Consider the following 15,650-nt stretch of genomic DNA (forward strand, 5'->3'; position numbering starts at 1 on the left):
CCAGTTTGCAATCACTACTTATTTTTAAACCTAAACAGCCAGACAGTCCTATGACCCCTCCACTTAAAAAGTCACATGTTATTCAACATGAGGTCCTTGTTACAACTCACTTTCTTTCTCCATTAATAGCAAGAAATACCCTGGATTTTAACTAGGCCACTTCTTTTAAAATTCAAACTAATTTAACTAGATTTTTCAAACTAGATAATATAAATATAGATATCCATAGGGCTCAATCTTCCCCTTGGGGAAAAAAGATCATTCTTTTAATAATTCTTTAAAGATACAGAAGAAAATGAGATGTCATCCTTTGTCAAGCCTTCCACATTTTCACTTACTTAGGGCAGCATCATTTTATAAGATTTATGTCTTGCAAATTGTAGGCATTTAAATGAATATTTGCAGGATTAAATTGTTATGAATTACAAAACTGAGGAACAGAAACTTTAAAATGGACATGATAAAAACTGTTCTTCAGCAGTGCCACAGGGATCACCATACTCAAATTCAAATGTATGATGAGCTCATGGAGATGGGTAACTCTGTACAGTAACCCATACTACTACTATCTTGGTCTTTGTGACTCTCATCCAAATCCCCCCACAAGTTCTCCCTTGCCAGAGTTGAGGAAAGGGAATGTGCAATATGCTAGAAATATTTTCCTGTGACATTGATGATACATGCTTACCACAGTTGCCCATTACTTATCCTTCATCTTTTCCTGGTGACTAATTCATGTTCTCTTTTTGTTCATGTATATATTCTAATATCCTTTACATAAACTTCTCCTTGATAGCTGTTTACAGTGCACTGTAGCTTGCTCTTGCTTACCATATGCTTCTCTGTTGACCTTTAGTTATTCTCAATTAAGTCCTTTAAAATGACAGTGTTCTATAACAGTCTCTCCATCACACTGGAAGGACATTTGCATTACAGAGATAGCAAGAGGTGGGGGTCACCATATGTTTACACACACAAAAAAAGGATGTATACTCTTCACACAGATCTATGACTGGTCTGTCTCCCCTTGCCCTATCCTTTGAGACCTATAAAGAAAAGCCTGCTTTTCATGACAAGGTGCAGAGAAAGGCAACAGGGTACTATCAGCCCTACTGTGCCTTTAAGTAGATATCTGCACAATCCAGTTCCTTTTTGGTGAGGAAATTGGGGTTAACAATCCTTTTTCACTGTATTGATGGCCAAATCTTGGGGGAAATAATCAAATGAATTAAACAAACTGTCTCAAACATTCAATTCAGTTATAATTATTTTTCTCCCTCCTTATCCCCCGCCAAGTAACTGATGGACCTGGGTATGTATACATAAGCAGAAGTCTGAAAAACAAGGGGGTTATGGTAACAAGCATGAGTTGAAACTAGGTGATTGCTTTGCCAATCTTCAAGAATATTAAGTTACTTCTAAGCCCTATTTTTTCCTTCATCAATGACTTTTCACTTTTCAAATACCAAGGAAGGAAGCATCATTTATAAGAAGAAAACCACAGCATATTTTATTGATATGTGTGTATGCATGTGTGTGCATACACATATATGTATATATATGTATATATATATATATAAATTATATCACCTTCATTTCCTAATTATTCCTTTCCTCTACTCTATTCTCTGATCATCCCCTACACAAAGAATGAAAAGAAATAAAGGAGAGGGAGAGTTCAGTAGAAGCAACCATCACATCATTCATGTCCAACAGCATATGCATTATCCTGCACCCTTATCCTCCTACCTCCACACTAAGACAGGGGTCCATTTTCTCAACTCTTTTGTAACATCACATTTTAAAAGTTTTCATATATATTTGTTATTCTGCGGATTATTGATTTTTCTTTTCTGGTGTTGTTCCTTGCAGAGAGTGAATCTGTCCTTCGATTTTCCATTTTATGGCCATTTTCTACGTGAAATCACTGTGGCAACTGGGGGTAAGTAGATTTCTGCCCATTTGCTTTGAATACTCTCCCAAATATTACTACAGTAATTTAAAAAGAGAAAGTGTAGTATTTGTTGGGGAAAAAATGTGTTTTCTTTTATAAAGACAACCACTTAATCCAGAAAAGGGTTAAACTACAGGAAAAGCTTTGTAGTAGAATAAAATGGACAGCATTAATAATTTTCAGCACAGGTTTTTCATCCTCTCCTTCCAAGTTTTAATTCCATTCCTGGATTAACTGATGGATGGAAATTGGAATGAAACCATGAAGTAAAATAGTCTGAGGAAGCTGGTGACATTATTCTTTTTTGTGTGTTCATTCCCTCTGTCAATGTGTTGATTTTTAAAAACTTCCCCCACCCTTCCACTTTGAATCCACATATGCTGGCCAACAACTCAGTTGTGATATTCACTTGAAAATAATCCTTGAATAATTGGAGTCAGGTTTCCTAATGATACACTTTCCCAAACTTGGAGGCCAATAAAAAGCTTGTAAGCACTATGCCAGGGCAATTATCATTTCCTATGGATTGGCCAAGAAGACAGCATTCTTTTTATTACTCACTACCACTAGGAGAACTAAACAAAATGCCCATGGATTGCTACTGGTGGGCAAAGAGGAAAAAATGAGAGAGGAAAAAGAAAAAGAGGAGGAAGATAAAAAGAAGGGAAAAATTGGAAGGAAATAGAGAGATACAGAACTCAGTGTATGATGGGAGAATCTAACCAGAGTACCTTTTTGTTGTCAGAGAAACAAGTGCTATATAACAGCTTTCCCCCAAACAGCCATTATTTTGAGTCATGTTTCTTTTCAGAGGGTGAGTTTGATATCTTACAATGACTCATGTTGTTCATTTTTGGTACATCTTAATTAGAAAACTTGTAGGAATTTGGACCAATGAGTAAAGTTTGTGAGGAGAGAAATTTGGGCTTAAGATCAGAAAAACTCTAACAATTAAAGCTGTCTTCAAGTATAATGGGGCAATCTTCCAAAGACCGGAAGGAATAGGATATAATCATAAGAATTATCACTTATCAGAAATATATTAGTAGAGTTTTTTTCCAGTATGGCTTGAAATAATTGACTACTAAAGTCTCTTACACTCTCATATTCTGGGATTTTATGAATCTGACACCTAGGTTTGGGTTGTAATTGGTTAGGGCTACAAGAAAGGAAAAGATTATTTGTATCATATGTTATTGTCATATGAATTCATGTATATATACATAAATGTATATGAACAAATATGCTACCCCCTTAAAAAGCAGCAGATAAGCCACATTCTTTAAAAGTCTGAAATTAATAAGATTTGTCTACAGCGTGGCTTTTATCCCCCAGCCACCATTATTTTTAAAAGTCTTCAAAATTTTGGGAAGTCACTTATTCATAATTTTTTGTTTGTGAACAAAATAAGGAAGAAGCAAAAAAAAAAAAGAAAGTGTTCCTTTTTTACAACCTAAAAAAAAAATTAAAATGAGAGGCTACAAAGTTTACTAGAAAAAGACATGGAGGGGGCAGCCAGGTGGCCCAGTGGATAAAGCACTGCCCCTGGATTCAGGAGGACTGAGTTCAAATCCGTCCTCAGACACTTGACAGATACTAGCTGTGTGATCCTTGGCAAGTCACCTAAATCTCATTGATGCCCCCCCCCCAAAAAACCACAAACAAAAAGAAAAAAAAAAACAATATGAATTGTCTCTCTCATTGCTGAAGGCCTATATGTAGGGTGAGTAACTTTATAAGTAATTACTCTGAGCCAAATATTAAGCTAAGTTCTAGGAATTTTAATGCAAGCAAATAAGATAAACTTCCTGCCCTCAGGGAACTTACCTTCTAATGGAGGAAGGCAGTGCATTAAAGGAAGGTGAAAAGATGCTGGTGGGGGAAGAAGGTAACCTCATTGGATGACAGTGGAGAAAGCAGTTCAGAGAGTCCAAAGCAGAATCCAGTGAGGAAGGGAGCCGTGGAACATGCAAGCCTGGGCCCTTCCTTAAAATGGAGGTTCTTAGGGGAATGAACAGATAAGAGGTGGAGGAATCTTCCAGAATGAGAAGCCTCCCATACTTTATTCATATATTCTTTTTTGAATAATATACAGTCAAGTGAAATGGAAAGTGTATTTCATTTTCTGATGATTTTCTGATGAACTGTGTAGATAAACATTTTGGGAAATTTACATCCCCATCTCCTCCTCCTATCTCCTAACATCAATGGAAAGGTTCTTTGATACCTTCTAATCTAATTTCCCAGTTGCTTCAGATGTCTCCTTTGTCCATTTTTAACACAATAATTTAAATTTATATATAAATTGCAAAAGTGTATTGAATTATCGGTACTGCCTCTAATCTTCACATGACAGGTGACAGTTAAAATTATAAAAATCTTCTAGTCATTTAATGGTAGTTTATTTGAATCACAGATATAACATTTTTCTAAAAGAGTACCTATTTTTTAACAGTGTATCCAAGTCACTAGTTAAAAGTAGAAATCAAAGACAAATGTCAGGTCAGTTATTTATAGACTTCTATAATGAATGCTTACTTATTAAGCATTCGAGTATTCACAATCTTCGTTCCATATAAATCATTTGAAAAATGAATTGTAAAAATTCACCATCTCATTTCTGGTCCACTGATAGTAGAATATGAAAGTATTCATTTGTCTCTTTTAAAATATAAATCCTTTTTTGAAATTGCCTTTTTCATATATTAAAAGAGTAAACCAAGGATTCTTCTGAGCCTCCCTTAAATATAGTTCTATTTATAACGTTATGAAAGAAGGTTGTTTAAGAGGATGTTAATTTTACATAAAGAACGACATTTATCGTAAATTTTATACAGGTTAAATAAGGTCTAAAATTAATTTTTCTTTTTTTTTAATTTATATCTAGTCTGAGATGATTTTATTTTGCTCAAGTTGTTGTTTTTAGTCACGTCCAATTCTTCATAAGCACATTTGGGGTTTTCTTCAGCAATTATACTGGAGTAGTTTTGATATTTCTTCCTCAGCTCATGAAGATCTCAGGCAAACAGGGTTAAGTAACTTGCCCAGGGTCACACAGCTAGTTTGTACCTGAGGGCCAGATTTGAACTTGGGAAATCTTCCTAACTATAGGCCTGGGTGCCACTGTGTCACCTAGATGATCATGTAGTCCCCTCTAAAATGTGGCATCTTAAATCCTTTAATACAGGCTGTTAAGGGCTAAAATTCTAGGCTAGTCTGTTTAAAAATATCTAATGAGTGTCGCCAATAAATTATTAGCTTTAGCAAGAGTTAGGCTTTTTAATGCATTTATATTAAGGAAAAGAAGAATTTGTAAAGAGAGAGAGAAAGGCCTAGATTCCTATCTATTAAAGGGAGAGCACATTTCTTAGCTCCGCTCTCCACCAGAGTCCAAAGAAAGAGGAGCGAGACTGAGCGCCAGTCTCTTCCTTCCTCCTCCCACTAGCCCGCGTCACTTCCTGACTCCTGGTCTTGCCCTCAAAGACCTTCCCTCATGGGCAGAACTCCTCTACAGTAAGTATCCAGCAGGTGGCGTTTTTCCAATCGTTACAAGGGCTAAACCCTAAAATTTGAATAAGAGTTGTTTGAAGCATTGTGTAAATTCTTTGATGGCTATTTGAACATGGGCTCCACCTCTCCACCAATTATAGTAATGAGTAAAAGGGGGAAGGATGATTTTTGTCTATATTCATGAGAGAGGAAGAGAAGATGCAATGGGACTGATATAATTATTCAGATAATTCAAGAAAAAATATTTATGAAACTCAAATTGCTAGATTAATTTTTCAAAGTTACAATGTTCATTATATAGTTAGTTCACTCAGAAATTTTTTGTTATTGTTCATACAAAGGGAGGCATTAAAAAAAAAAAAGATCTTGGGCATTTGTTGGATTCCATTGCAATAGGATCAAGGATCATTACAAATCTTCAACATTTAAATTTCTGACATAGTTTGGTGATGTACAGTTTATGTGTAGCAAATAAGGATTGATTCATTTATTCAGTAAATAGTTGTTAAGGCACAAAAGATGATCAAAGTATTGTTCTAGGTGCTAGAGAATGGATATATAAACCTCATACAATTATCTTATTAAAACAAAGATAGGGGGCAGCTAGATAGTGCAGAAGATAAAACACTGATTCTGGATTCAGGAGTACCTGAGTTCAAATCCGGCCTTCAGACACTTTATACTTACTAGCTTGACCCTGGGCAAGTCACTTAACCCCCATGGCCCAGCAAAAAACAACAACAACAACAACAAAACCAAAACAAACAAACAAACAAAACCCAAAGATAAAGGGCAGCTAGGTGCGCAGTGGATAGAGCACTGGACCTGGATTCAGGAGTACCTGAGTTCAAAATCCAGCCTCAGACACTTAACACTTACTAGCTGTGTGACCCTGGGCAAGTCACAACCCCAATTGCCTCACTTTAAAAAAAAAAACAAAAAACAAAACCAAAAAATAAACAAAGATAAGAGAGGAAAGATGAGAAAAATGCATTTTAACTATTATATATAGAAGAGGAATGTTAGGCATAGTTTGCTTGAAAAAGATCTGTTGTGTTAGTGGTCTTTTAAGCTCAAAATGAGTTATGTGATATGGTGGCTAGGGAAGTAAATTCAATCTATGATATTTTAGGAAGATTCATGATCTTCAAGAATAGAAAGGTTATAGTCTTGTGATATTAAGCCATTGTCAGGTCACATCTGGAATATTGTGGTCAGTTCTGGGTGCCATGCTTTATCACTGTGTAGTTCCCTTCATCCTCTTTTCCCCCCCTTGTTTGTACTCTTTTTTCTTTTTTTTCACGCTATTCCTCCTCACCAGTGTTTGCTTCTGACAAGTGCCTCCCTCATCTGCCCTCTATTTATCAGTCACCCTTCCTTTTTCTTTCCCCTTTCTTCCCCTGAATCTGTCCTCCCTTCTATCATCACCACCCTTTTCACCTTACCCTTTTACTTCCTTGAAGAGTAAGCTAAATTTCTTTAAACAAATGGGTGAATAAGTTATTCCCTCTTTGAACCATATCTAAGAGTATGGTTGAAAGAATGCTCACCTCTCCCTTCTTTCCCTCTATTGATTACTATTTTGGCCTCTTCATATGATATAATTAACCCCATTCCACCTCACCTTCCCTCTCCTCCCACATTTTCTTTTATTCTGTCCCTTAAGTTCCTTTATATCATCACATCAAAGTCTATTTAGTAACAATACCCTATATATGTGTTAGATATAACATATATAAATACATACACACACACACACACACACACACATATATATATATATATACACATATCTCAAGATTAAAAATATTATCTTCCCTCATAGGGATGAAAACAGTTTAACCTTACTGAATAACTTTTTTTCCCCCTGTTTACATTTTAAACTTCTCTTGAATCTTATATTTGAGATTGAATTTTTTTTTCAGTTCTGGTCTTTTCTTAGGAAACCTTGGAATTTCCCCTATTTCATTAAATGTCCATCTTTTCTCCTGAAAGATAACGCTCAGTTTTACTGGGTAGTTGATCCTTGGTTGTAATCCAAGCTTCTTTGCCTTCCAGAGTATCATATTCTAAGCCTTGCAATCCTTTAAGTTGAAGCTGCCAGGTCCTGTGTGTTTTGTTTGCTTGTTTGTTTTGGCAGGCAATGAGGGTTAAGTGACTTGCCCAGGGTCACACAGCTAGTAAGTGTTAAGTGTCTGAGGCCAGATTTGAACTCAGGTCCTCCTGAATCCAGGACCAGTGTTTATCTTCTGCACTATCTACTGCCCCCTTGCCAGGTCCTGTATAATCCTGACTGTGGCTCCATGATATTTAAATTGTTTCTTTCTGGCTGCTTGGAGTATTTTCTCCTTCACCTGATAATTCTGGAATTTGGCTACAATATTCCTTGAAGTTTTCCTTTTGGGGTATCTTCAAGAGGTAAACAATGGGATGTTTTCAATGATGATTTTATATTCTGATTCTACAATATCTGGGCAGTTCTTGATAATTTCCTGGAAGATTGTGTCTTGACTCTTTTCTTGATCATGGCTTCAGGTAGTCCAATAATTCTTAGATTATCTCTCCTTGATCTATTTCCAGGTCAGTTGTCTTTCCAATGGGGTATTTCATATTTTCTTCTATTTTTCAGTCTTTGATTCTGCTTGATAGATTCTTGGTGTCTCATGGAGTCATTAGCTTCCATCTGGCCACTTTTAATTTTTAAGGCATTATTTTCCTCAGTAAGCTTTTGCATCTCCTTTTCCATTCAGCCGATTTTTTTTTCTCCATTTGGCCAATTGTATTTTTTAAGGAATTGTTTTCTTTGGTTAATTTTTGTGCTTGTTTTTCCATCATAACTCTCATTTTTTTCCTATCTTTTTCTTCTACCTCTCTCATTTGATTTTTAAAGTCTTTTTGAGCTCTTCCAAAAAGACTTTTATATCTATAGACCAGATCATCTTTCCCCTTGAGACTTCACATGTAGGAATTTTGACAGTATTTTCCTCATCTGAGTTTGTGTTTTGGTCTTCTCTGTCACCATAGAAGCTGTCAATGGTAAGGGTCCCTTTTCTGTTTCTTACTCATATTGTAGCCTATTTTTAAACTTATAAAGTTGAGGTCTGCTCTTGGGGCACAGGGGCTACTGTTGCAAGCTTCTTTTGCTGAGGGATAGGGGGCCTGGTCCCTGGCTTTCTGCTCTAAGGCCTCTCTGGATTTTGGATTCCTCACTGCCCTAGGCTTTCTCCCTGTGCTGGGATGGCTTGGCCAAGTCATACCTGTCCTGTGGGTTGTTCTCTAGCTGGCAGTTTGCCCTCAGCCAGTGCTGGCAGGTCTCACAAATGGCCTCTTGTGCCATGAGCCTTCTGAGCCAGGACCAAGGGGCCTCAGTGACTTATTTTTGCTGTAGCCAGGAGTCTCCTGCTGACATTGCCCAGACCCCCTCCGCAGTATACTGCTCTGAGCTGCATTGAGCTGTGCTGCCTTCCCCTTTTGCCCAAGTGAGACAGACCTGTCCTGAAGTCTTCTAAATTATCTCAAGTTTAAGATGGTGTTTTTCTGTCTTCTTGTAGTTTATGTAGTTCCAGAATGTGTTTAGAGGCTTGATTTAATGTTGTTTTGAGGAAACTGGGAAGAATTCAGGCAACTTCCTGGCTTCTCTCTGTCATCTTGGCTCCAACTCTTTCAAGGGAATTTGGTACCATGATTTATCTAAAGCATCCAGAGGAAGGCAAACAGAATGGAAAAGCCCTTTAAAATTGCTAACATAGCACAATTAGTGTTTAGAACAGAGAAGATTTAAGATGGGCATGATAGTTGTTCTTTTCGTAGAAGGAATTACTTCTATGTTGTTTGACTCCAGAGGGTAAAATTAGGTCCAATGGAATAAAATTGAGAAGAAACAATTTAGGCTTGATCTTAAGGAAAGTATTCCTTCCTGACAATGAGCACTTTTACAAGGAGAAAAATGATGATTAGGCTGCTTTCAGAGCTAGTGGGTGTTGTTCATAAGCAAACTTCAATAACAATTTCTGATAACTTGGTTCTCTTGTAGAAGTAGTTCCTGTAGCTATAGTTTAACTAAATGACTTCTGATTCTTCCAAATCTGAGATTTGTTGATTCTCTTAGAGTTAAATAGAATGTAGATAAAAGGTAACATTAAGAACCTGTCTATAGGAAATGCTTCATTAACAGTATCATGGGAGGAGGGGTCAATTTTTGCCCATGGATATGTATCTAGCATACGTAGTATAATTGAAGAAGAAAGGAAGTACTTTGAAGTATGGTTCTCATGAGCAATAGGGGATCTGAATCAATGTTCTAGGCATATCTCTTCCTATAATATAGCACTATGCCATTGTTGGCTCTTGGATGTTCTCTTCACATCACTGATAATAACATTCCATACCTCTCTGATGCTCAATTAACCATCTTGGGATTTTATGTAAAGAAGAAATTTCAGTAGAATTAATTTAAGCTCAACTCTGTTTATCAGTATGGCCACATCCTTTGTTCATTACACATTGAATGGTCACTGGGCTAAGATGGCAGAAAAAAGGAAACAGGAGAATTTAGTTCTAATCTCACTTCAATACTAACTGATTACTGAAAAACTCACCTCTCAGATAAATGGTAAATATAATTCAGTTCCTCTAAGGCATGGAAGTGAAAGGCTTCAAGCTAGGACAAAAATTTCTGTGGGGAGATTTCCCTTAGGAGATAAAAATTAAAGACTTCTAAAAGTTTCATCTCTAAGACAAAAACAAGAATATAACAAACAAAAAGCCTTAACAGGAACTCTTCCAGAGAGTAAAAGGGAACCAAAAGATTTCAATGCTTAAAGGTTAAAAGAAATAAAAATAAATAAAACTCAAGTAGTAGGATCAGGGAAAAAATGCACTGTGACATTTAAAACTTCTGTGAAAACTGCCCATGTCTGTCAGAAACATTTTCTACTTTTCTTCTTGTCCAGTGTTGAATCTACTGTGACGGGCATTGCAATTGACATGAAGATTTTTATGATGTATTGATGCTAATCTACTGCCCATCTGAATTTCCACTCAGTTTCCACCCTGAAAATGTTGCCTGCTCCCATTCTGACCACTATGATTTCCCCCATATCAAGTTCTCTCACCAAGACACTGTAACCTGTGCCTTTCATTGTTCCTTTCTGAAATTTTTAAATATGTTTTATCTTTGTAGACTTATCAGCAATATAGCAATCATAATGGTTTTTACAGAGCAAGGCTTATACAAGAAGAAGGTGAACAGAGGCAACTGAATGATGGATTCAGATTTCATATTGCTCATGAAAACCATACTCCAAAGTACTTCCTTTCTTCTTCATTTATACTATGTATGCTAGGTACATATTCATAGTCTCTAATCATAGCAAATGCAGATTATCTTTCTTTGCATAGTAGGATAGTTTTAACATTTTCCCTTCTTCATCAAAACTTTTTGCTTATCAAAACTCTTTGCATTCATGTGTTAAGAGCTTGACTTCCTCCCAGTAAATTATTTGGTGTAATTGTGTCTAAATCTGTTGAAGCAGAATGGGAAATAAGATAGTTTGGAATTTTGACAACTATACATTCTCTTTAAAAAATGATTGTTTTATGCTTTGGGTATATGTTAGAGCTTCGGATAAAAATAATTAAGATGATCAATCATGTTGTATTTATCAGGAGAGTGGACATCTGTAATTAGGGATTTCTTTATTTTGTTGAAATAAAGACATGTCTTCCTAAATTGGAGTCCAACTATGTGGAAGACATCCAATTTTTAACAGTCTGGGATTACCTATGGAGAGCATAGCAGGGTTGACCCATAAAGTCTTTCCTTATTGCTGCAGCCCATGGCACAGCTGGGAAATCGGCTTCATTATATCCAGCAGGTCACATAAGACATTGTCCAAAGTTTTAGTTTCCTGTGAAATAAACTGAACCAAAAATCTAGGCATTTGCAATGCACATTTAATTGTAGATAGAGTATTTTGTTTTCGTTGTTGGGGATTTAGATTACTTGGAATAATCCAGACTGTCTATTCATCCTAGATTCACTTGTAAATGCCAGCTGTCTACTAATAGGCAGAGTATATGAAGCCAGTCTTCCATTACATACATATGTGTGTGTGTATATGTATATATGTTTATATATGTGTGTATGCATGTATATGTTTACACACACATATACAGTGGTTTGCTAAAGAAGGTGACAGTCCCCCCCGTCCCAATTCATACAAACATATCACATAAGAATTGCGAGGGGAGACTGTCACCTTCTTTAGCAAACCTGATGTTCTAAAGCACTATTCTTTCTGGAACCTTTCCCATTCCTCCATTATTTCAAAGGTTAACAAAACCATGTTTTCAGTTCTAATCGTGGAGTAACATTTGGTGCTGTAACAAAGCATCTTAGGGAAAGTGAATTCCACAATTATGTGATGGGCTCAATTCTTTTGTTTGCTAGACTCTAATGAGGTTATGGTAATGACCTGATTAGTCTGTGAGTCTGATAGATATAGCCTGAGGGCCACAATGAAACTTTGGCTTAATCTATTACAGTGATTATTCAAATTACCAGTTTTTGCTAGTGGCAAAGTGGTTTGAGGAGCCTTGCCTTTTAATTAGTTTATTATCAATTTCCACAGCCTCTTACAAAATAAATAAAACCAGAAAACATGCTTAACAATGGCCAGAAAATTGAAAATTAATTAAATAGAAGGGGTTGGAGTCAGACATATATGTTATTTCATGTTTCTTAAATGGTGAAAGATTAATAATTAATGAAAGCCAGGGAGGAAATAGTGGACAGAAAGACATCTTCCTTCTACTAAGGAGGAAGACCTACATTTAAATTCAGACTCTGATATATACAAATCTTGGGCCCCAGGCAACTCTCTGCAGACTGGATGCAAATCAAAATTGATTGGAAGGAATTTTCTCATTTTGTACTTGTCCTGGATCAATGAAATCCTAGACCTGTGACAGCCCTCCAAAAAAGAGTACATATTGAATGAAATTTTAAAATTTACAATTAAATATGTTTAAAAGATTATCAGAATTTTAAAAACAAGGCAGTTTATGTATGTATGTGCATTATTCCTAGGTAGATAAATCATTTCTCATTTTTTCATTGCTGATCTGAACTCTTGGATGTATCAAAATTGCTTAACTTGCACTTTCACTCTTCTTCCATGTACCATTTCATCAATATGAAAACATTTATCTGAAGTCCAATAAGGAACACAAAACAACACAAGAGGAGGAAATAGTTTCAGATTTCTGAAGTAGTCTTATAGATCTTCCCAAATTAATGAAAAAGATAATGTCTCTCCCTCTCCCTCCCTCCTTCCTGTCTCCTTCTCTCCCTCCCTCTCCTCTGTCTCCATACATACATAATACACATACACAAGACACACAATAATAAAATGTAAGGATACATATGTGGGTATATACATATATACATAGTCTTATATGTGTGTATAAGCTTACCTTTTTCATTAGTTTGGGAAGATTCTATATGATTTCTTAATCAATACTCAATCTATAAACATATATAAAATCAGTCTTATTTATTGCTCTTTATATTGACGCTATCCTAACTTTCATTGATTTATTTCATTCTGTTCAGTAAGTCTTTTGTTGTTGCTGCTTCAATTATTTCAAGGCTAATGAAATGACATTGGTTATACTGGTAGAAAATCAACAAAGGCTTTGAAATGAGGTTTATTCCATAGACAGGCACAAAGTAGGTCTTATTAATTGGAAAACCTAATAAATAAAGTTATGAAATAATGGCAAAGAACTTTATAGTAACATAGTAGGAGCACCTTAAGTTATTTTCCTGCTACAAGAGAATAATACTAATAATTATTGTCATAGTTAATACATACACAGCGCTTACCTCCATGCCAACACTGTGCTAAGTGCTTTAACATTATATCATTTCATCTTCAAACACACTGGGGAAATAGTTGCTAATATGATCCCCATCTTACAGATGGGAAAATGAGGCAAACAGAAGCTAAGTGACTTACCCAGGGTCATACCACTAAAAAGTAACTGAGCTGGATTTGAGCTCAGATCATTCTGTCTCCAGGCTTGACACTTTTCCTAACACCTAACTGTCTATGGTAATAAGAATTCTAAAACAGTGACCTTCCCCGCCCCACCCCACCCCCAGTTGCATTCTGAGTATTGAGATGACTTTGAAAATATTTATATTTCATTTCAGGTATCTATTTGATTTTTTGTTTGTTTTTTTAAGGCAGTGAGGATTAAATTACTTTCCTAGGGTCACACAGCTAGTGTCAAGTGTCTGAAACCAGATTGAACTCAGGTCCTCCTGAATCCGGGCCAGTGCTTTATCCACTGTGCCACCTAGGTACTCCTCTATTTGGTTGAAATATATATAGTTTTAAAACTAAGTAAAATGTTCACTGCAAAATTTAAGCTGAGCCCTGAGCTCAAAATCTATCCCTGCCACTTATTAAGCCCTGAAAACTCATTTAATGTTTCTGAGACTCAGGATTTTCATCTGTAGAATGAAGAAGGTTAAACATGATGACCTCAGAGGAGCTTTCCAGATCTATAGCTAAAATCCTATAAAATCTTAGAAAAATTATATTTGTTCCCTGAATTGTCCTGACTTTTATTTGAGTGTAAAGAACATGTTCAATTTTTTTTTTGATTGGGGCAATGACGGTTATGTAACTTGCCCAAGATCACACAGCTAGTAAGTGTCAAGTGTCTGAGGTCAGATTTGAACTCAGGTCCTCCTGAATTCAGGGCTGGTGGCTTTATCCACTGTACCACCTAGCTGGCCCTGAAAAATGTTCATTTTAATGGAAAAATGAGAATAAATTTATTTCTTCTTCTTCTTCTTTTTTAGTGAGGGCAATTGGGGTTAAGTGACTTGCCAGGGTCACACAGCTAGTAAGTGTTAAATGTCTGAGGCTGGATTTGAACTCAGGTGCTCCTGACTCTAGGGCCAGTTGCTCTATCCCTGTGACACCTAGCTGGCCCTAAATTTATTATTTTATCATATAGTTCAATACAAAACCCACTTTGCTTGGTGTAATCCCTGAAGCAATGCTTATCCATTATATATGGTATCCAGTAGATTCCTATGATTAGGCTTTCTATCTAATCATGAATTGGGATTTCCAAACTTGGGATTATTTTCAATGCTACTTGCTTCCATTCTGCGTTTCAACTTTATCAGTGTAAGAAGAATGGACTTCTCTGTTGTGATTTGGAAGTGTTTTAAGATAACCAATTCCCAATAAAGTTTCATCCATTTCATCCAAGTAGTGCTCTTAAGTAGACCAAGTTTCTCTTTATTCTGCATTTTTCTTTCCTTTAAGAAGAAAGACAATTCTGTCTGCCCCTTATCAGCTTTCCCAATACCTAAGTGCTTTTGTTGGCAGTCTTCTGTCAGCTTTGCTTTATTTAAGAGAAGTGACCAAATGTTGTATTCCAGAAGACCTTTCTCAGCTGACATTCTAATTATGTGCCAGCTGTTGAAGTTCATAGAGAGAAGGAAGGGGGGAAAAAGAGATATCTTCCAGACATCTGGATTAAATAAGACAGGAATCTGGTCATGGCCATCTCCATCAAGTAAAACACTCTTGAACAACATTTATAGTAACTCCATCAAATTCAAGCCCATTGTATGCTGAGGGTAGTTAATTTCAGGGAAGTGAGTGAATCCAGACTCTGTAACTGCTTAACTAGGGACTTTATGATGAAACTCAACACACTTTACATGCTCAGAATGAAATCTTCTCTTTAAGGGAATCACTTGGGGTCCTTTAAAACACAGTGAATTATTTTGTCACTTTGGCATCTAATTAAAAAATCATTTCCCTTCATCTTCAAGTGAGATAACATGTTGAGTACTCTGCTGTTATTATTTGAGGAGGGGGGAGTAAAAAATCATAAGCAAGATCTAAAGTATTGACTATGATCCTCCCTAAACCAAACTTCCTCAAAGCAGGGTAAATCCAAGATGGAATCATTCTGTATCATCAAAGATATTCTGCTTAAACACTAAGTGAATGAAAATAGATGGTCTATCAGCAATTTAAAATGATCTCTCTTCTTTGATTCATTTATTCTGACAATTCATATAATAGTTTAATTAGGTCAGGATATAGTAAGCTGAAGCAGAATGACTCTGGCTTGATAAATATATCATGAT

At 36.1% G+C, this 15,650-nt stretch overlaps 1 protein-coding gene across 2 annotated transcripts in view; it reads left to right on the forward strand.

Annotated features, from left to right (window-relative positions):
* PLXDC2 (plexin domain containing 2) overlaps nucleotides 1-15,650 on the forward strand; it is a 501,202-nt gene that overhangs the window by 259,638 nt on the left and 225,914 nt on the right. For both annotated transcript variants that reach the window (XM_043966481.1, XM_043966482.1), the window contains exon 4: nucleotides 1,873-1,942. In XM_043966481.1, the coding sequence (XP_043822416.1) occupies nucleotides 1,873-1,942 (70 nt within the window). The remainder of the gene's footprint in view (nucleotides 1-1,872; nucleotides 1,943-15,650) is intronic.

The sequence above is a fragment of the Dromiciops gliroides genome, chromosome 5 (assembly GCF_019393635.1).
Source record: "Dromiciops gliroides isolate mDroGli1 chromosome 5, mDroGli1.pri, whole genome shotgun sequence".
Classification (NCBI taxonomy): domain Eukaryota; kingdom Metazoa; phylum Chordata; class Mammalia; order Microbiotheria; family Microbiotheriidae; genus Dromiciops; species Dromiciops gliroides.